The sequence below is a fragment of the Equus przewalskii genome, chromosome 3 (genome assembly GCF_037783145.1).
Source record: "Equus przewalskii isolate Varuska chromosome 3, EquPr2, whole genome shotgun sequence".
Lineage (NCBI taxonomy): Eukaryota > Metazoa > Chordata > Mammalia > Perissodactyla > Equidae > Equus > Equus przewalskii.
The window spans coordinates 32,247,854-32,267,581 of record NC_091833.1 but is presented as its reverse complement, the minus strand read 5'-3'; the positions used below and the strand labels follow the sequence as shown (position 1 = coordinate 32,267,581).

At 62.7% G+C, this 19,728-nt stretch overlaps 1 protein-coding gene across 4 annotated transcripts in view; it reads right to left on the bottom strand.

Moving 5' to 3' along the window:
- Nucleotides 1-19,728, bottom strand: part of GSE1 (Gse1 coiled-coil protein) — a 408,425-nt gene that overhangs the window by 240,287 nt on the left and 148,410 nt on the right. Inside the window, exon 1 of one of the 4 annotated variants that reach the window (XM_070612429.1) lies at nucleotides 10,931-11,135. The exons of the other annotated variants lie outside the window; for them this stretch is intronic. Coding sequence (XP_070468530.1) covers nucleotides 10,931-10,970 — 40 coding nt within the window. The 5' untranslated portion in view covers nucleotides 10,971-11,135. Of the gene's footprint in view, nucleotides 1-10,930; nucleotides 11,136-19,728 lie in introns of those variants that run through there. 4 annotated transcript variants of the gene reach the window in all.

Below are 19,728 nucleotides of genomic sequence, written 5' to 3'. Positions count from 1 at the left end.
GTGTGTGTCCCCCCCGGGAGGGTCCTGGCTTAATCAGCCGCAGCTCAGGAAGGTCGCTGAAGATGACAGCTGTCGGCCATCCAGAACATTCCACCCACCCGCCAGGCCTTGAGCTCCTGGCATTTCCGTGGGCTGAGCCGTTGGCCGCGCAGGTCACAGCTTGTGTGAGAAGGGAAAGCGAGACCCGGGGCCAGGGGGCCAGGTAAATGAAGTCTTTTCTTATGATAATATTCAAGACTGCTTGTCCGGTGTCTACGCTGTGCTGGCCCAGCGCTGGGCAACTGGGAGGAGCTCATGTGATCCTCCTGGTGAGGCTGTGCATTGGCGCTATTGTTGGTTCCGTTTTATAGGTGTGGAAAGGAAAGATCAGAGAGGGTGAGAGAATGGTCTGAGGTCACACAGCAAGCAAACGGCAGAGCTGGGAGGGAAGCCAGCACCCTGGGCGGCCAGGGGAGAGGATCCAAGAGCTGAGCCCGGCCCTTGCAGGATGAAGGCCACCCCAGCACCCGCCACATCCTCACAGAGGGGGTCTCAGCCAGCGTGAGGAGGCACATTCCTTCTCTTACAGGGGGTCTCTGGGTCCCAGATCAGAAGGCCGAGGCTGGGGCGTCCCCACTGGCACATCCCTGCCCCTCTGTCCCATCCATGAAGGGAGGCCATACAGATGCTTCTCAGCCAGGCGTGAGCTCCAGGAAGGATGCTCTGTGAAGCTGCCTGGAAAACGAGGGCTCCCTGGATGCGGGGGCATTCCTGGTGTTCACTGGAGTCCGAGGGGAAAACCAACCGGGATCTGAACCAAAGCTGGGGGTGGCTACCATGCCCCACAGGGAACGGCCAAGGATGGATGACAGCAGCCTCTGGGCTAAGGACATGACCCTGTGGCCTATAGAGCAGTGGTCCACTCTGACCCCTGGCTCTTCAGGTAAGAGGCACATGGGGTCCTCTCACTCCCGGCTGGATGGCTTCCTGCCCTCGGGGGGATCCCTTTAATGGTAGACACCTCCTACCCCAGCCCCACCCATATGACCCTGCCGCTGTCTCCTCCCGGCTTCGGCTCCTCTCCCCAAGCAGACAGACACCCACGAGGCAATTAGAGAGAAGTATGAACGGTCCACTGTGGGCAGCTTGTGAGGAAACTCACAGTCACGCAGGCTGGCCTCGGGGAGGGGCGTGTGTGTCAGAGAAAGAGGGACACCGAGCGAGTGTGTGTGCGCGTGGGTGCGTGTGAATGTGTGTGCTGGGAGCTCTGTGTGTGTGCTCAAGTGTGAGAAGGATTGTGTGTGTGTACGAGTGTGCATGTATGTGAGTATGTGTGTGCTTGTGTACTGAGGACCGTGCGTGCCTGGGCAGGGGCCTCTGTGTGTGTGCATGTGCGCGTGCACCCGTGCAGGGAGCCCTGGGCCCACTCCAGGCCCACGAGGCAAGGGTGAAGCGCCAGTGTCAGCCCGGGCTGGACGGCGGGGGGGCCAACCCCGCAGCGGCCGTGGGACGAACGAGGGCTCCCGGATCCCTGTTCTCCCGCAGAAGCCCTGTGACCTGCTCTGCACTTGCTCCTGCAGACGGGACCACCTCGTGCCCCGCTCCGCCTGCTCACCCAGAGGCCAGCGGTGGGCTCCCCGGTCTGGGCGCTGGCCGCAGGCCCACGAGTCTGAACGCCAGCAGACTTCGGGTCACTGTGTGTCCTCCCAGACACTGTGCTCGCAGCCGGGCCTCTGGCTGACAGGCCTCTTACAGGCAGGAAGCCCTGTCCCCAAGGGTCTGGGACTACAAGGGGCCACCCCGTCCCACTCGAGGCCAGGGCTTGTGGGGAAAGGAAGGGCCAGGACGCCGAGATAAGCCTGGACTCAGAGCGATGGGGAGAGAGCAACAGGCAGGGGGATAAGCCATTGGAGCCGCCTGCACCCGGCCCCGTGGGGCATGTGGCCGGGAGATAACCACATTCCAGGGGCCGGCCCCCGTCAGGGCCTAGGACCGCGTGATTGATGCCAGTGGATGCCCGCCCGCCCACAGGAGGGGGCCCAGCAGAACGCAGGGGCTCCGGAAAGCAGGGCTGGCTGGGAGCCCGCGCGGCTGCCGTCTGTTCCTGGGCCTCAGGCGGGACTCTGGCGGGCACCCCAGGGAGGCGTGAATGCGGCCCCCAGGTCAGCGGGGTGCTCCCAGACTGCTGCCAGGCCGAGGGGCCCACCTCCAGCTTGTTCTGTGATGACATTTCTCTCTACCAACAGACACATCGGCCTCAGGTTTACCCAACAGCCTGTTGAGGGGCGGTTGGCACAAGCGAGTCCTCCCGGGTCTGCCCAGTGTTCTGAGCTCCGAGACCCCTGAGAGGTCACCGTCCCCAGGGCCAGACAGAGCTGCCAGCCTCAGTTCTGCCTTGGTGAGAGCTGCTGTGGTCTGGCACCCAGTTCACATCCTGTCTGTCCAACCGCCCAGCCTCAGTTCCCTCATCTCACGTAGCCTTGAGTACACGGGGGCCAACGGCATCCACCTTTCAGGGACGTCGTGAATATTGGCACCCAGTAAGGGCTCTGTACGTGTTTGCTAAAGAAAATTAAGTTTGACCTAGCAGATTCCACTGCTAGGTATCTATCCGAAAGGAGGGAAAACAGGTGCTCGAAGCCAGACTTGCACACAGATGTTCACGGTAGCATTATTCACAGCAGCCACACGGTGGAGGCGGCCCAAAGTCCATTAGCGGGAGAACAAAGGCATAACAGGTGGTCCACCCAGACAACGGAATATTACTCAGTCAGGAAAAGGAACGAAGCCCCGACACACGCCACAACACGGACGAAGCTTGAAAACCTTATGCCAAGTGAAAGAAGCCCGTCACAGAAGACCACAGATTGTCGATTCCACCTATAGGAAACGTCCGGAAGAGACAAATCGTAGAGGCAGAGGGCAGGTCAGTGGTTGCCAGGGGCTGGGGAGGGAGGATGAGGACAGCTAATGGGCCTGGGGGGGGGCGCCTCCTTTTGGGGTCATAAAAAGACTTTTGAACTGGATAGTGGCAATGGTGGCACAACGTCGTGAATGTACCAAACGCTACGGAACTGTTCACTTTCAAACGGTTAGTTTTACGTTATGTGAATTTATCTCAATACGAAAAATTAAATTAACACACATTGCAAAGATTTCACCAGACAACCAGTGGGTCCCCACACCCACCTGGAAATTCACGGGTCCCCAGATAACACGCCAAGAGCAGGGGAAGGAACCTCCCACGTGGGCAGGAGGACGCTGCCGCTGGGGGAGGTGGGCATCGAGCTGGATGACGGCAGACCCCCCAGTGGATGCTAATTGGCTTCATCTTGCCTGTGACCTTGACCAGTGGCTCCTTAGGCCTCAGAACCATGCAGCTGATCCTGGGGCACAGGGAGGAGATGGCAGGGGGAGGCTTCAGTGTCCCCACAATTCACACGAGGCCCCAGGGCACCACCTCCTCCTCACCCCTGGGAGCATCTCCCTTTGTCTCCAAGACTTGGACCACCCTCCTTTGCATCTTGGAATCCTTTAAGTCACAGCTCTGTCTCTCCTCCAGGAAGCCCTCCCAGACTGCTTCGGTTGTGTGCTCTTAACACTGGGGGTACCCAGCTGGACTTTAAGATCCCTGAGGACAAGGCCACCACCTCTGACTGCCTGTTGCTGTTCAGGACTACAGTGACTGTCTATGGTAGAATTTCCCGGCCAGTCCTGCGGTCCTTATAATCCATCAGAATGTTCTGGAAATGACAATGCTTTGACTTCCCAAGGCCAAATGCCTGATGTCCTACCTTTGGATTTGCAAAACTGGAAACCATGCTTGGCAGGGTTGGGCCATCCAGTAGGTGCAGACCGGGCAGCAAGGCCAACGAGCCGGCCCCCCTCCCAGTGGCCACACCCTGGACACTGCACAGGTCTTATCTCCAGGGAGCCGGAGCGGAGGATGACCCCAGCGCCCCCCTTCCCTCGCCTCCTTGGATCTGGCCGTGGCTCTGGCCAGGCCTGGGGGTCAGGCAGCAGAGGGAGCCCACGCCGGGTGGACGGGCTCCAGGCCCCCTCACGGCCCAGCTGGTGGGCTGCCAGCCCTCCAGGGAGCGGGGACCAGGCCCAGGAGGCTGAGCTGGCACCTGCAGGGAGGGGGCGGCAGGAAACGCCCCCCAGGGATGGGGCTGCTGGTTCTGTCTTGGCCAGACCTCAGCTGATCCACGAGAACCAGAAGGCCTGGGAGCCTGACCAGTGGCTCCCCACGGGGGTCGGGGAGGAAACCAATACTCAGAAACACCTACTATGTGCAGGGAGCACCTATCAAGTCTCTTCAGGGGGAAAGTGGATGGGAATCAATGCATAAGAGGAAGAGGCCCTAAGTTCTCTTATTTGACCGATCCATCTATCATTCATTCAACAAACATTTACTGAGGGCCTACTATGTGCTGGGCTGTTCTACATGCTGGGGCACAGAGAGGAACAAGAACAGATGGGGGAATTCGTGCTTTCTGGAGCTGCCCAGCCAGCGGGGATGGCAGAGGATGAGCAGAGAAAATCAGTGAAATGCACTCTCAGACACTACTAGACGGTGACGTGTGCCCGGGACAGCTTAAAGGAAGGACAGTGTGACACGGGAGGACGTTCTAGAAGAGGCAGATAGGGAAGCCGGCGGATCCTGGGGAAGTTGTGGGGGGTGGAGGGCTGCTGGGAGCAGCCAGCAGCAGGGCCAAGGGGCGAGCCTGGAGTGTGGATGGGGCGCACGGCTCCCTGCACGGCCCGGGGGCTGGTGGCTCGTCCGGGTTTGCCAGCCAGTGAGGCCCTGACCTGGGATCTGAACCCGGATTTCTGAATTCTTAGGTCCTTCTGGCTGTTTGCACCAGCTGGAGAGGGTCCCACTGTGCACCTCACACCACTGGTTTAGCAAAACTTCTCCCCGAGGGCAGGAGAGGGAGAAACGGTGGGGGGAAAAGATGGCAGACTGGCACAAAAGTAGCCAGGTGGCCGGGGGCCAAAGGGACACAAAGGGACAGGTGGCCGTTTTCCATCCCTGAGTTGCCTGCCCGGCTCGCCTGGGGACCCAGGGCGCGTTCGAGGCCACAGGGGGCCAACGTTCACCCGGCCTCGGCTCCCAGTCTCCAAGATGGGCTGACGGAGACGGACTGACCGGTGCCGGCCTGTCAGAGGTGGGAGGGCACAGAGCACGGAGGGCCGGGCCACCTGTCCAGTGAGCGCTCAACACACGGAAGGAGGGGCTGTTCTTACAAGGGGCAGAGTCGGGGGTCCCGGCCCTGAGGGGGGCGTCACGGGGGCTGGGCGGCCTTCCCGGCTCTAATCGCCCCATGCACGCCCACCCTCCAGACACTGGCCCAGCTCCCCTCGCCGCCACCTGGGAGCCCAGCCCCACCATAGCCCCAGGGGACAGGCCGCGGTGTGGAGGGCACCAAGTCCCCAGCCAGTGAACGTCATGGAGTCTGAGAAGGGAGTCTGCAGGCCTGGCCCTTCCCAGTCCACCCACAGCCGCACGGAGGGGGCCGTCAGGGCCAGCGGGACCCGCCCCCACTGCCCCCCGCCCTGCCGGGCTCTCTGCCACCTGACCACATGTTCCCAAGCCTGCTGGGTGACCAGGCCGATAAACCCCCTTCCTGGGGACAGGCTGTCTGCAGAAGGCCCGAGATAAGGCTGAGCGGCCACCGCAGAGCCCCGGGCTTCCTCTGCCCCGGGGCCCACGCCTCTCCCCTGGAGCTGTTTACAGATCCAGGGCTCAGCCCGCGCCAAGGCTGCTGTGGCCACCCCTGGGGACAAGGGGAGCCCCAGCCCCCGTGTGCTAGGACCTCCAAGTGTTAGCAGGAAGCTCGAAGCTGGCACTTTGTGCCCAGGGCACGTGGAGTGGAAGCAACGGGCACTTTCACCACTTCTGCTTGAAGTGCTTTCCACTATTTCATTTAATCAGCCCACAACCCCATGATATAGTCTGTTATCTGCCCTTTTCAGATGAGGAAACTAAGGCACAGAGAGGCAGGTAACTTGTCCAAGGCCACACAGCTGGGAGAGGTTTCGATTGGCATCTCCCCCACAGCGGCCCAGAGGTGAGCCCTTGAATTAAGACTTTACATCTTGGCAAGGAGGGCCAGGGGACAAGGAGGGGCCAGGGGACAAGGAGGGGCCAGGGCGGGGGTCAGGGAGGCACAGTACCCACTCGCTTCTGACACTACATGGGTGCCTGGGGAGAACGGGATGCACCAGATGCTCAGAGATGGGCGGATGTCCCTCTGACCTCTGAGGGATGGACAGAGCTTCCTGCAGCCCCCCAAACCTCCACACCAGGTGCAGCCCACCATGGGTGCCCTGTGACCCACAATCGTTCGCACACGTCACCCCACTAACATTCCAGGCTTATGTTCAAAGGCAACCAGAATTCTAGAATCAAAAATCAAAATGTGGTTGGCGGGGAAGACGGGAGGGATGCCCTGGGCCACTGCACTCTGGACAACTCTAACTGAATGGTCCCTGAGATTGTGCAGTGCACGACCTGCACAACGGCAGGAGCATCCAGAAACCCAGTGGAACCTGAAGCCCGGTGATGGCGACTGAGTACGAGGCCTGCAGACAGACCTGTGTCGCCTCAGACACAACCTTTCCCCAGAACAGAGCGAGCAGCTGTCTCGGCAGAAGACCCCCTCCTCGCTGTCCTGTGCTCCCCTCACAGCACGGCCCCCACCCGGCCCCCGGCCCAGCAGGACCCCCACTCACACCTTGTGCTGCGGGGGCACCTGTGGCTTGGCAGGGCCTGGCGCTGAGGGGTGAAGGCGCAGACGGCCGCCGCCCGCCCTCCCCCACTTCTGGGCTCCCCTCCAGCTCTGGGCTCGCGCGGTGACAGCCCGCCTCCCACGGCTCGGAGAACAGAGCCAGGCTGTGTTCACGTGTCCCCCGCCGGGACCACACGGCGGGTGGGCGGGGGAGCAGAGCCACCACCCCACACCGCCAGGCCACAGGCTCTGTCTGTGCCCAAACCTGCCATTAGGGAGACGCTTGGCGGCCAGACCAGCCCACCCAGCCACCAAACTCGCCCCCGACCAGCTCCCGGGGGCCAGGGCGGTCCTCAAGGATGGGGGCCAGGACTGGGGGCCGAAGGGCAGGCCACAGCAGCAGCACTTGTAACCGCACAGCCTTTGCAACACCAGAGAAGACAGAGCTCCTCGGGCATCCCCATTCTACGGACTGGGAAACTGAGGCTCAGAGAGGGCGCACAGCCCGGCCGGTGGGGTCTGGTTCCTGAGGCTGTGCTGTCGGCCCTCTCACTGTGCTCTGCTTCCCGGGGGGCACGGGGAGGGAAGCGGGGGGCAGGTCGGCTCTGTGGGGGGGCAGGGGCTGGAGCAGCGCCTGGGGATCCCCAGGGCTCAGGGGCAGCTGCTCAGGCCCCAGGAGGCGGGAGGGAGGCCACCCAGAGGGAGGAGGCTGGGTCCCTGTGGGGATTCCCGCTCTAGCATCGCTGGGCTGGTCCCGGGCCCCAGCACATGCCCGGGCGAACCTTCCACCTCTCTGAGACTCAGTTTCCCATTCTATAAAACAGGGCTGATGGCTTGAGAGCGGGTATGCAGGAGGTGCTTAATAAATGCTCCTTCCTTTCCTGTACCCCGCTGGCTGAGGGGAGACCGGGGCAGAGGCTGGGATGCTGCCCCCAGGACGGTGTTTTCCAGCGATTTCTGAGCACTTGCTCCGTTCCCCATAAGGCAGCTGTGCCTCACCTTGGTGGGCTGCCACCCGTCCCGGGCCCCATGAGGGTCACACAGAGTCCTCCCTGGCCCAGTCGGTGTTGTGAGACTCCTGTGTTTCTCCCCACCTGGAGAGACACGGGAACTCAAACATTCCCAGACAAGGAGAACAGCAATGACGATGGGGACGGTGACAATCAGGTGTGACAGCTCACACGGCTGAGCTGGGCTGTCCTGATGGCCTCACACCCTGACCTGCTCCATCCTCACAGCCCTGGCCAGTGAGGTTTATGTCAGGAAGTGGCCCAGAGAGGTTAGGCAGCTTGTCCAAGGCACACAGCACAAAGTGGCAGTGCCAGATTAGAACCCAGGCCAGCCGGGTCCAGAGCCCCACTTTGCACACATCTGGGGAGCAAGGGACGCCTGGGGTGGTCTCCTGGCCGCCATAAGGAAGGGTGTGAGGCCACTGTCACGGAGGTGGAGGGGCGGGTCCTGAAAGCCGGCCTCGGGGGCCTTCTCCTCCACAGCCCTCGCCGACCCAGCGGGTCAGACGTGTGTCACGTCCGCACCCTTCACACCCTCCATGGCTGGCGGGCCTGGCCGGCCGCCAAAGCCACTGTCTGCAGACTCATTCCCTCGGCCCCGAGCCACAGGGGCCACACAGAGCCACACACACACAGAGACAGGCACACACACGTGCACACACAGCCACCAGAGACGGGGTACGGAGCCGCTGGCCTGAAGCCCCACGTGACCCGCCCGTCCTAGGCGAGCTGGAAGGGAGGCCTGGTGGGCAGCCGGTGGCTCCCAGAGGACACGCAGAGTCCGGCCCTGCCACGGCTACGGGTGATGGCGGGGGCCGCGGGGACAAAAGCACAGTCGCACCCACCACGCACCCACCATCCTCCACTGCCCGCCCAGCCGTCCACTCTAGGAACGGCCACTGAGCACCGACTGTGTGCAGACCCTGCAGGCAGCAACCAGTGCATCCCGACGCTAGTTTAGCGCAGGAAGGACGGGGACGAGGGCAGGACCCTGACGCAACGGCGACCCCGTTATTGAGGCTGCGCTCTGCACCCTCCTTCATGTCCCCACTTCCTGTTTCTGCCTGTTTTGTTTGACAAGAAAGAGAAATAATGAGATGGCAACACCCAAAGATCCAACGGTCTCGTGTCATAAGCCGGGCAGCTGCATGTCCTGGTCTGTCCGGGACGGTCCTGCTTTCAGCCGACGCCCGTGTCATAAATAACAGTGCCTCCTACGCTTTCACATGGGCCCAGGGTTAGGCTCAGTTGAAGCCAAGCAAGTTCCCTTCCCGTTCTTGAGCGAGGAAAAGAGATCCAGTAATATTGAGAGAGGAAAAGGGAGGGTCTGAGGACGGAGCAATCACTGAAGGCTTCCTGGAAGAGGCGGGCTGAGCTGTGCCTGGAAGAAAGGAGACACCGCCCACTGAGGCCCCCTGCCCATGACCCACGCCTGTGCTCAGCTTCCATCCTCTGTTGAAGGACGGTGGTCTGGGGGACCCCAGAGAGTGCAGACACAGAACAAAAGGCAGTTACGGGGACAGGGCCTCAGGCTGCCTGGGGCGAGCGAGCAGGTGGAGCCGGCCTGGCCAGATGAGGCAGCGAGGAAGGGGCTGGAAGTGGGGGGTGGCTCACAGTGGGGACAGAGAGCCCTGGACGGCCCCTGGCTGGCTGCACCCCGGCCTGCTCCTGGGCAACCAGCGCCCTGGGCGGACAAGGCGCCCCACCTTCCATGGCCACAGGGGCCTTGTCACTGGCACCCCCCCGTCCAGGCAGGACCGGCGCTGTCCCCAGCGTGGACGGCCAGCCACTGCCCTCCCAGGCACGGCCCTGCAGGGATTCTAGAGAATCTTCCGGCCTTCTCAAAGGTTAGGAAACTTTGCCTTAAAGGGATGAACTTCCTGTAATTGAGGACACATCTCCCACGCGGCGGGTCAGCACGCAAAAGCTCCGTGCCACACTTTGCACCCCAGTTCTGCCAGGCAACCGACCGCTGGGTGACCATCAGCAAGTCACCTGACTCCTCTGTGCCTCTGTCTTCTCATCTGGAATGTGGGGGAAGAACAGCGCCCACCTCGCTGGGTGTCGTGAGGATTCAGTGAAGTGGCACCTGCCAAGTGGGGCAGAGCCTTGGTATACTGTAGGGGATCGTTACACGCCAGCTGCCAAGTCCTTCTTGCTGCACAGATAAGGCAAACAGAGGAAGAGGGACCTGGAATCTGAGCCTCGTAAGGGGGATTGTCCTGCCTGACCTCTGCCCCTCCAGAACCTCTCCACAGATTTGGTGGTTCCTGCTTGAATACTCCCAGGGACAGGGAGCTCACTACCTCGAGGCTGGCCCCCCTGTGGATGCGCAGGGGAGTATGTTCCCCTTGTCAGCATGTTCCTTCTTATCAGATTAAATCCAAGCCAGGGAGTGAAAGGTCAGGACTGTGCCTCCCACCTCAAGGCCCGGGGCCCTGAGTGTTGCCCGGCTGTGATGGGAGGAAGGGGGAGGTGCAGAAGTGCTCACGTCCCACCTGGTATGGGAACCAGGGCTCCAGGCTTTGGCCTCACCTGCCTGTGCACACCTGTGCCCTCCCGGGACCTCCTGGAGGCGGAGCCTCAGGGCTCGTGTCCTTGGCCTCCTCCACCTGCTCTGAGTTCCCAGATCCGCCTGCCTGCTCTCCAGGTCCCTCCTGCCCTTCTCCTCCCATTCCCAGAAGCAGGAGGTGGCCTGGGAGACGGGTCATCTGGGTTCTAGACCCTGCTCTGTCCTGGTCAGCTGGGCAGCCCCCAGCGGGGTGCTCCCTCCTCTGTGCCTCAGTTTCCTCCTCTGTGTGAAGGGAGGGCAGGACTGAGCAACCTCTGCGGGCTACCTGGCTCCCAGGGCCCTACCTCTGCCCTGCACCCCCAAGGCTGGGAGGACGGCAGGCTCACCTGCGCCCACCCGAGGGTGCCTGCGCCAGCCCGTACTCCAAAACGACGCGGTGGGCAGACGGGGCTGCCAGGGCAGGGGCGTCGGGGCCGGGCCCAGGGAGGCCCAGGGGGCTGCAGCACTCACTGCTGCACCTCCGCGCTCTGCCACGTGCCCTTGCGATCCCCACGCCTGCCCTGGGCTCAGATGGGGGCCATCACACCGGCCCCTGGGGACAGCTCAGCACCCCGCCCCCCGCTCCGTCTCCTGTCCTGGAAGTCTGGGCACCGTCCCAGGACCCAGCCCCCCACAGCCCCGCGCGGGGGACTCACCCGGCAGAAGCACCTTCCACCTGGGGCCCTTCTGGTCCATGGGAACTGACCGTCCCAGCCCCTGGCCTGGCCCGGCTGCCTCGGAGCAGCTCCCTTCGGCCCGGGGACGGGGGAGCGGAGCGGCGGGGCCGGGAGGAGCAGAGAGAACCCCGCTCAGCCCTGCCGCTCAGCTTCAGGAGTCGGCAGAGAGCCGAGAGCCAGTCCCAGCACGGCCGGCAGGCGGGCCCCCCTCCCCCCGCCACCCCGCCCCGGCACACCCCCGCCAGCTGCAGCCGGCAGCCGAGGGCTGGGAGGGTGGGGGGCCGAGAGGGGAGCCGCGGCCACTTCCTGCCCTCCCTGTGGGCTCCAGCTGCACCTTCGTGTGGCCGGAGACCCCGAGGTATTTACCACGCGGGGGGAGCCCCTGAGCCTTGGGTAGCAGAGGGGACCCCAGACCCCAGAGGGGGCCACAGAGTGACCCCCCCCCCACCAAGAGCACCCTCGTTCGTTCATGTAGTCACTCAACAACCTATCTCAGTACCTACTGTGTGCCAGGCCCTGCTGGGCCTCTAGCACCCCAGGCAGAACAAGCCATGCCGCGGCGGCCTGCCCGGAGGTCAGGACCACGAAGGGCGGACGTCACAGAGGCAGGGGCCACAGGCGGCTCGGCTCAGGCAGAAGGGAAGGGCGCAGGCTTCCAGCCCTAGACCCAGGGGTGCTTCGGCCTCGGCAGGTGCCCTGTGGGAGGGGGGCTGCTCCGGGTGGAGGAGGCCTGGGAATGCTGGAATGGAGGAGGGGTCAGGGCCCACCGGGGAGGGGGCGCTGCTGAGCAGAGGCAGGGTGGGGTCCCGGGGCTGGAGGGGATTCCAGGGGAGGCTGGGGGGTGTGGTGGGCAGGCACCCGCCACAGGGCTGCGGTCTCTGGTGCCCTGGAGAGACATTCCCATGGGACACTCAAGACGGAAGTCTAGGGCGGGGAAAGGAGAAGGGAGGGAGGGGGAGGGGGAGAGAAGCCCACCACCACTGGGGTCTTAGCTCTGGGGGTCTCCTCCCCGGAGGGCCTTGTCTCTGCCCTACAGGAGTCCAGACGCCCAGGTCAAGGGCTGCCTCCTCCTTGGAGCCCTCTCGGCTGCACCGCACTTTCCCTGCCATCCTGCCCCGTTAGAGCCCATCTTGGCGTATCTGGGGACAGAGGGCCGGGCATCGGCTGGCGGTGGGAACCCGGCTCAGCTGCCTTATGGCACCGACAGGCCCAGAGTGATGCCCGGTGCACGGAAGGGGGGCCCCAGGCTGCTTCCTGGGGTGCGGTGGTGGGAGGCTAGGGCAGGGGGCAGAACCTTGTCTGGGTCCCCGGGCTGAATCCCTTCCCCTTCCTGGGGTGGGCAGCAGGGCAGGGGCACGGGGAAGGGGGGGGTGGGGGGGTGGGCAGCCAAGGGCTTGGGCCACATTCCCGGGGCTCTGTTGCGCCACCTCCTGGGGAAACGTCAAACCGCATCGAGAACTTGCCGGGATGGGGGAGCATCCCGCCCTCCAGGAAGCTTCCGGTCAGGGTGGCGTGGAGACCCCTGGAGGGCCCCATCCCTATTCTAAATGCAGGGTTAGTAACTGAGGTCTCCGTCACAGCAGCAGCCCAACAAGAAGGTCCCCTCATCATCCACATTCCAGGGGAGGAAGCGGCCCCGGGGGGCCCAGAGCCCACCTGCGGGGCTGCACGGCCGCCTCAGGTTCGGCCGTCTCAGGTCCCAGGAAGCAGGGCCACGAGGCCCGAGGGGCCAGACCCCACAAGGCACCCACCCCGGTGCCCGGTGCAGAGTCGGCGCCCAGAACTTCCTACATCCCAGGGCAGCCCCGCCAGCCAGCCCGGCCTTCAGCTGTGAGCAGGACCCCTGTGGGCTGCACACAGCCAGCTCAGCCCAGCCAGAGTGACTGGTGTGGCAGGTCAACTCATGGCCCCCCAAGATGCCAAATCCCAACCCTTGGGCCCTGTGAATGTGTCGCTTTATATGGCAAAAGGGATTTGCAGACGTGATTAAGTTAGGGACATTGAGACGGGCGACGCTCCTGGATCACCCAGGGGGGGTCCAGAGCAATCACAAGAGGGAGGCAGGAGGAGGCGTGAGGACAGAAGGAGGAGGCTGGGAGGATGTGGGGCCACGAGCCAAGGACTGCGGCACCTCCAGAAGCTGGAAAAGGCAGGAAATGGACTCTCCCCTGGAGCTTCCGGAAGGAGCCGGCCCTGCGACACTGTGGCTTTCGCCCCTTGGGACCCGGGGCAGACTGTGGGCTCCAGATTCGCGGGGACAAAGCTGGGTTGCTCTGGGCTGCGGAGCTCGCGATGATTTGTTCCAGCGGCCCCAGGAAACTCATTCGCCGAGGAAGGAAGTTCTCACCGGATTCACAGCATCTGATGTACGGCAGTCGCTCAATCAACGCTCTCCTCTATGCGTTTGATTGAGGGAGCTCACAGCCCCTCCCCAGAGTTGTCCAGGTATGAGGAGAGAAAGGACCAATCACCCACAGGCGACCTTGAAGTGTCCTTGACCCCAATACAATGATGCTGTGAAACCTCAGGGACAAACCGGCAGCCTGGGGTCGCTAGAGTTTTCTATGTTAGAGCAGAGCCCTGGAGAGGGAAGAAAGGTTCTGGGAAGGAGTAAAGACCTGCTTAGAATATCAGCCCTCAGGAAGCTTGCAGAGATGCTGACAAGAATCTCCCTTCCTCTTCACCCTCCACACTGTCCAGTCCCCCAGCACCAGCTGATTTAAAAGCTTGTATGCACTCAACAAACATCTATGGAGTACCTATTATGTGCCCTGTGCCAGGCGCTGGAGAGAGAAAGAGGATGGGAGTGCTGAGCACCAGCTGCCTCAGGGCCTTTGCACTTGCTCATCCCTTGGCCTGGAACTCTCTGTCCAATGCGACCTCCCCAGCAAGGCACTCTGGGGCCACCTCACCTAAAGTAGCAAGCTTCATCTCTCTGTGTTTCCATATTTTGCTTCATGGCACCTGTCACCACCTGGCATCACACATTTTGCCCTGCAGAGTCCTTGGCACACAGTGGGTGCTCAATAAATATTTGTGAACAAATGCACACACAGGAATGGCCGTGCAGAGGTGGAGACAGCTGTGCGGACAGGCAGTCACGGTGAGGACACCAGCGAAGTTCTGCTGGGCGGGCACCCCGTGATGGCGGAGGGGCAGTCTGTGCCCGGCTCCAGCTCTCTGGGGTCCCCAACGCTGCCCCCGGGACATCCCCCCCGAGCCTTGGAACCATCATTTCTGCGGCTCAGCTGATCCCTTCTTTTCCACCTGAAATCTTGATCACAAACTTCTTTGGAAAAATACGAGAGTTTAGGGCAAAGAGCCCCTCTTAACAGCAATTCTGCCGGGTACAAAGAGCTCTTTTCTCTTCGTGCCGTTACGAACTGGTTTAAGTCAATGCTCAGTTTACAGTTTTATTAAATTGCCCAAGTGAAATTCTCTTTTCTTTTTTATTCCACGGAAATCTGAATCAGTCAGACAGACAGCCAGTCACACCCTCGCCCAGGGACCAGCTGGAACAGCCAGACCGTGGGAAGCAGGGCAGCAATGTGCAGAGAGAGGGGAGGGTCCCAGGCCCAGCAGGGTGAGTCCCCAGGACACCCAGCGGCTGCTGGGGGCAGAGCCACTGCGAGGAAGGAGCCTGGCGACTGCCGGGGCCCCAAACCTCCTGTCCCGACTCGCAGGACTTGCAGCCTAGACGCTCCCCGGCGTTATGAGAACTTCCCTAGAAGATAAACGCCGCGCTTGCTGGAGAGAAAACGGCCTCCGGATCCCAGCTCGCTGGAGCCGCCCGAGGAGGCAGCCGGGGCCGGAGCAGGGAGGCCCTCCGGCGGCATCGAGCGCCTTTCGGGCAAAGCGGGCGAGATGGCTGGGGATGGCAGCCAAGCCCGGCCCCCTGTGCTCTCTGAGCAGCTGCCGCTCGGCAGCGGGGGCAGGATCCTCCGCGCGCCTCATCAGAGCATCAGCACCGGCACCCGCTCGAAGTGAGGCCTGCCAAGGACTCCGGGGCCTGCGCCAAGGACCAAGTGGAGGCCCCACCTTTCTGGCCGTGGAGGCCCAACCCCGCCGGCCTGGAGCCCGTCTGCCCAACAAAGAGACAAAAGCTGCACAGGGCCAGGACTTCTGGGGTCACCAGCTCCCTCTCTGCCGGGGCCGGGGCCAGGGCCAGTGCCTGTGTTCCCCGTGCCAGGCACCGAGCTGAGGCTGGGCGTGGATCGACTCTCGGACCCTCACAACAGCCAGGGGACCAGAGGCACAGAGAGGGTCTGCCTGATACCAAAAGCTAGGAAGGAACAGAGGCAGGATTTGAACTCGGGGAGTGGGAGTCCGGGGCTGAACACTTGGAGACGTCCACAGCCTAGTCACACCCAACAGATGCTCATTTAAACGCACGGCTAGAAAGGCAAAGAGGAGGGAAAGTGAAGCGGCCCAGGATGGACGCTGGCACCTGCGCGCAGCTCAGCCTGCAGGCACGTCACGCTGCTGCAGCCTCATGGCCCCGAGGTTCTATGTACCAGATGAGGCCCCGGCTCCGAGAACTCAGCCAGGGCCTGCAGGCTCAGCTCCTAGGCACCTGCTGTTTCTCTACTGGCTTCCTTCTTTCACATGCTCAGCTTGACTCCCGATAGGCCCCGTTCCTGGGAGAGCTGGGTGAGCCACAGCACCTGCATGCAAAGCCACCCCATATCCAGGGGGGGATGGGGAGGCAGAGGGCTGGGTTCCATGGGGAGCCAGGGCAGGCCCGCGTTTGCATGCTGTCTGCACAGACAGGGCTGAGCGGGACGGCCTCGGGAAATGTGCTGTCTCAGGCAGCTTCTCAGAAGCAGACAAGGAGACGAGGACGTGTGTGCAAGTGATTTATAAGGCAGAGAGCACCCAGGGAGTCCCGGAGGGACAGGACCAGGAGGCAGAGACGGTGAGCGAGGGCAGACCCCAGGTAATGCCCGGCCCCAGCCCCAGCCTGTGGGAAGCTGGAGGGGGAGCTGCACCTTCTGCTGGCAGCCAGGGGGCTGGGCTTCATGTCCCCACACCTGCAGGGGCACCAGAACCCCCAGCTGTTCCCCTGAGCATCAGGGACGAGGTGAGGGCGTCCGAGGGGAGCACCACAGGCTCGGACCCATGCTCTCGGAGCTCATGGGGCAGTGGACGCACGGCCCAGTGGAACGGGCGGCCGGGGCAGCGACAGCCAGCTAGCCCTCAGCAGCGCCCGGCCTTCCTGCAGTGGACGGATGTTCCTGCCCCGCTGCCTTTGCGTCTCGGTAGGGCGGGACTGGTTCAGGCCAATGGGAGGGACACGGGTCATTTCAAGGTGGGTGCATGTCAGTGGCTTTCCCGCATTCTCTTCCCCATGTTGGCAGGTAACGGGATCAGCACACTCTGGAAGCCACGAGACGGGAGAGCCACAGGCTGGGGGCACCTGGGACCCTGTCCACATCCTAACCCCTGCAGCCTGGGCACAAGCCACCTTGCGTGGCAAAGGGGAACAAGGCTGCTCGTCAGCTGACCTTGAGACAAGAGAGTAGCTGGACCGCCCAGGGGGGCCCATGGGATCACAAAGTCCTCGTGAGTGGGAGAGGGAGGGAGAAGAGAGTCAGAGACGAGACCAGAGAAGCAGGGGCAGAGAATGCAACGCTGCTGGCTCTGAAGGTGGAGGAAGCGGCCTCCAGAAGCTGGAAAAGGCCGGGAAATGGATGCTCCCCGGAGCCTGCAGAGGGAACGCAGCCCTGCAGACGCCTCGATTTCAGCCCAGCGGGACCCGCGTCAGACTTCTGGCCTCCAGAACGGTAAGATACTAAATGTGTGTTATTTTAACCCACCGAGTTGGTGGAGATCCCCGACCGCAGGAGCAGGAACTCAAACAGACATCTCCCAAGGTGAGCCGGCGCCATGGAAGACGCGCAGGGGCTCCTCCCAGGGGCTCCTCCCAGGGGCTCCTGCCCGGCCCGCCATGGAAGACGTGCAGGGGCTCCTCCCAGGGGCTCCTCCCAGGGGCTCCTGCCCGGCCCGCCAGCTCTTCCTCCTCTCCCCTGCCCCGGTGGACAGGGGTCCCCAAGAGCCCGGAGTAAGGACTGACGAGGACGGAAGCTTCCGAGCGGGAGCCGAGCAGTGGCTGCTGGGACAGAAGGAACCCGCCAAGCACCCCCAGCACCCCAACACGGCAGGCCAAAGAGGAAGGGGCCCCAGGAACATGGCTGTGATGGAGAGTCAATCTCAGCCTGGTTTCCTGTGACCACTCCCCCACCCCCATCAGTGGGGTCTGTGGCTTCCACTATCTCTATTAACAAAGATACTATTAACCACTTTAGAAGCTGTTCACAGCTCAGAAAGGACATCCAGGGCTCATGTGACACAGCTATGGGGCTGCCACTCAGCTGTGCAACATGGCAGCTCTGACTGAGGGCCATGCAGGGAGCATACTCACAGAGACCATGAGAATGGTGCCTCCCTGGAGTCGGGCAGTGTGCAACCTGCACATCCTCGCGTGGCAGCCCTAGGCACCTCCTTAGGGTTCACCCCAGGTCACTGATACTATGCTACAAGGAAGATTTCATTTTCACCATGCCTACTCAGTGGTTGGAGCAGCTAAGCTTCGGGAAGATTCTGAGCCTTGCAAAGCCTCCATGGCTGGATTGACAGCGCTGAGGTTTAGAAACGTGGCCCTGGGTCTCGGGACCGAGCCACGCTCTCGCTGATCACCAGATGGTGCCACTTCTCTCCCATGGAGGCCGCGGAGGGCGCAAAGATAATTGTTCCAGGCAAACCCATCCCCATCGGCTGGTGATGAATTAGGAGCATCCTCTCGCTGGATTTCATTCCGCGTGCGAGAGGCACATGAGAAATGGAGCTTCCTTGGACTAAAGGCTACAGAATATTGGAAAGAGCCGAGCCTGGGGGCTCACCCCCCCTACGAGGGAAAGCCATCCCACAGTAAGGTTTCCACTGTGCCTTCTCCCACCACCTGGGGACTTCCCATCAGCCCAACGTTTGGGCCTTGCCTGTGAGGAATCCCGGCCCTGGGGGTCCCCAGGCCCTGCAGCCGTGAAGCCAGCAAGTGACCGCATCCCAGGAGGGCACTCTGGATGCTGTGTCCGAGAACCACACATCCTCTGCTTCTGGGTGAGACCAAGGCAGCTGTTGGCCATGCGTGTCACCGGGAGGCCTCGGCCCAGCTACCCGGCCTGGCACAAGGGCTCCGGATGTGACAGTTTCCTTCCCGAGCAAACGCTGCTGTCCCCACGTACAAGGCGTTGGTAGAGAACTGGGGGTCAGAGATGGACTGCGATGGGGAGGCAACCCCCACCTGCCCATGGCCGCCTGGCCTTTCTGGGAGAGGACCCTGCCCCAGCCAGCACAATGGAAGCCACTACTGCAGGGGGTGGGGAGAGACTGTGAGAGACAGAGAGGGGTCTGGGAGACAGAGCGACAGGGCCGTCTGCACGTGTGTGTGTATGTGTGTGTATGTCTGCCCTTGTGTGTGGTCCCCTTGCCAAGTCTGTGTCTGTCTCTGCATGTCCCCATGCCTGTGTGTGTCCATGCGTCTGGACATGCCCCATGTGCCCGCCCCACCGTCCAGTTGGCAGTGCACGGCTGGCCCCGGGGGCTGTGCCGCCTGCCCGATGAGAGGTGGCAGGTGTGTAATAAACCATCAGTCACTGTCACGTTTCTGAGCAGCAGCCACGGCAGCCTCTCCGGGTGGGGCCTGACTGCGGGATGGTGCTCCTGGCGGGTCTCCGGCGGCGAAGCTGCACCTCCCAACCCGGGCCGCAGCCTGACGGGAGCAGCTGGCAGGCGTGGGCCTTGTGCCCTGCCCTGCCCCAGGCGGCCCCAGGGCAGGGGCCAGGCCTTGTGTGCCAGCCCACGGGACGCGGTTCTGCAGGCTATTACCCAGAGCGGAGGGGCAGCTGCGGGGGAGGAGGCGGGTCAGGAGAACAGCCTTGGAGATGCCCCCGTGGCCTGGAGGAGGCGCCCCTGGGTGACTAGGAATTACTAGGAACAATGGCGCTGACACAGCCAGCACTTACGAGGACACAAGGTGCCAGGACCTGCCTGAACGGTCATCATGTCCTGGTTAATTTAATTCTCATGCTGCCCTATGAGCCAGACACTCCCATTAGCCTTCATTCCCATTTCTCAGATGAGGAAACTGAGGCACGGAGAGGGAGATGACACTTGTTCAAGGTTCTGAGTGTGCTGGGGGACGGGGGAATGGCTCCCCAAAAAGCATCTGTGCCTGCCACCTGCATGCCCCCTCTGCTGCCTGACCACCCCGTCCCCACCTATCAGGGTCTGGAAGCCTCTGGTCAGCCGGATCCACCCATAGCCTGAGGCCAAGCCCCTCCTCTGGCCGAGTCCATGTCACAGAGAGAAAGAGGTGGTATTGGGGTCGTCCTGGAGATGGACGCCCCGGAGGAAGCCCATCTTGAGGGTGGGGCGGGCCAGCTGCCCCCAACCCCGGCCTGTCTCCTTCTGGCTCCAGCTTGTCTTGCTGAGCGGCAGTGCCTTCAGCTGGCTGCCCACACAGGGGGCTGGCACAGGGTGGGCGGAGCTGGGGGTCTGGGGACTCAGGCCCAGGGGGCAGTGATGGGGGTAGGACACACAGTGACACAGTCTGAGGGGTCTCGAGGACCCTAAGGCGCTGCTCCAGGACCCTCCCCGGGTAAGAAGGCAGGTGTCCACCCCACGCCAAAGTCCAGCCACAGGGCCGGACCTGGAACCCACGCACGTCGCCCAGCCCGGGTCCCACAGGCCCTGCGGTAAAGGCTGCAGGACTCCACACT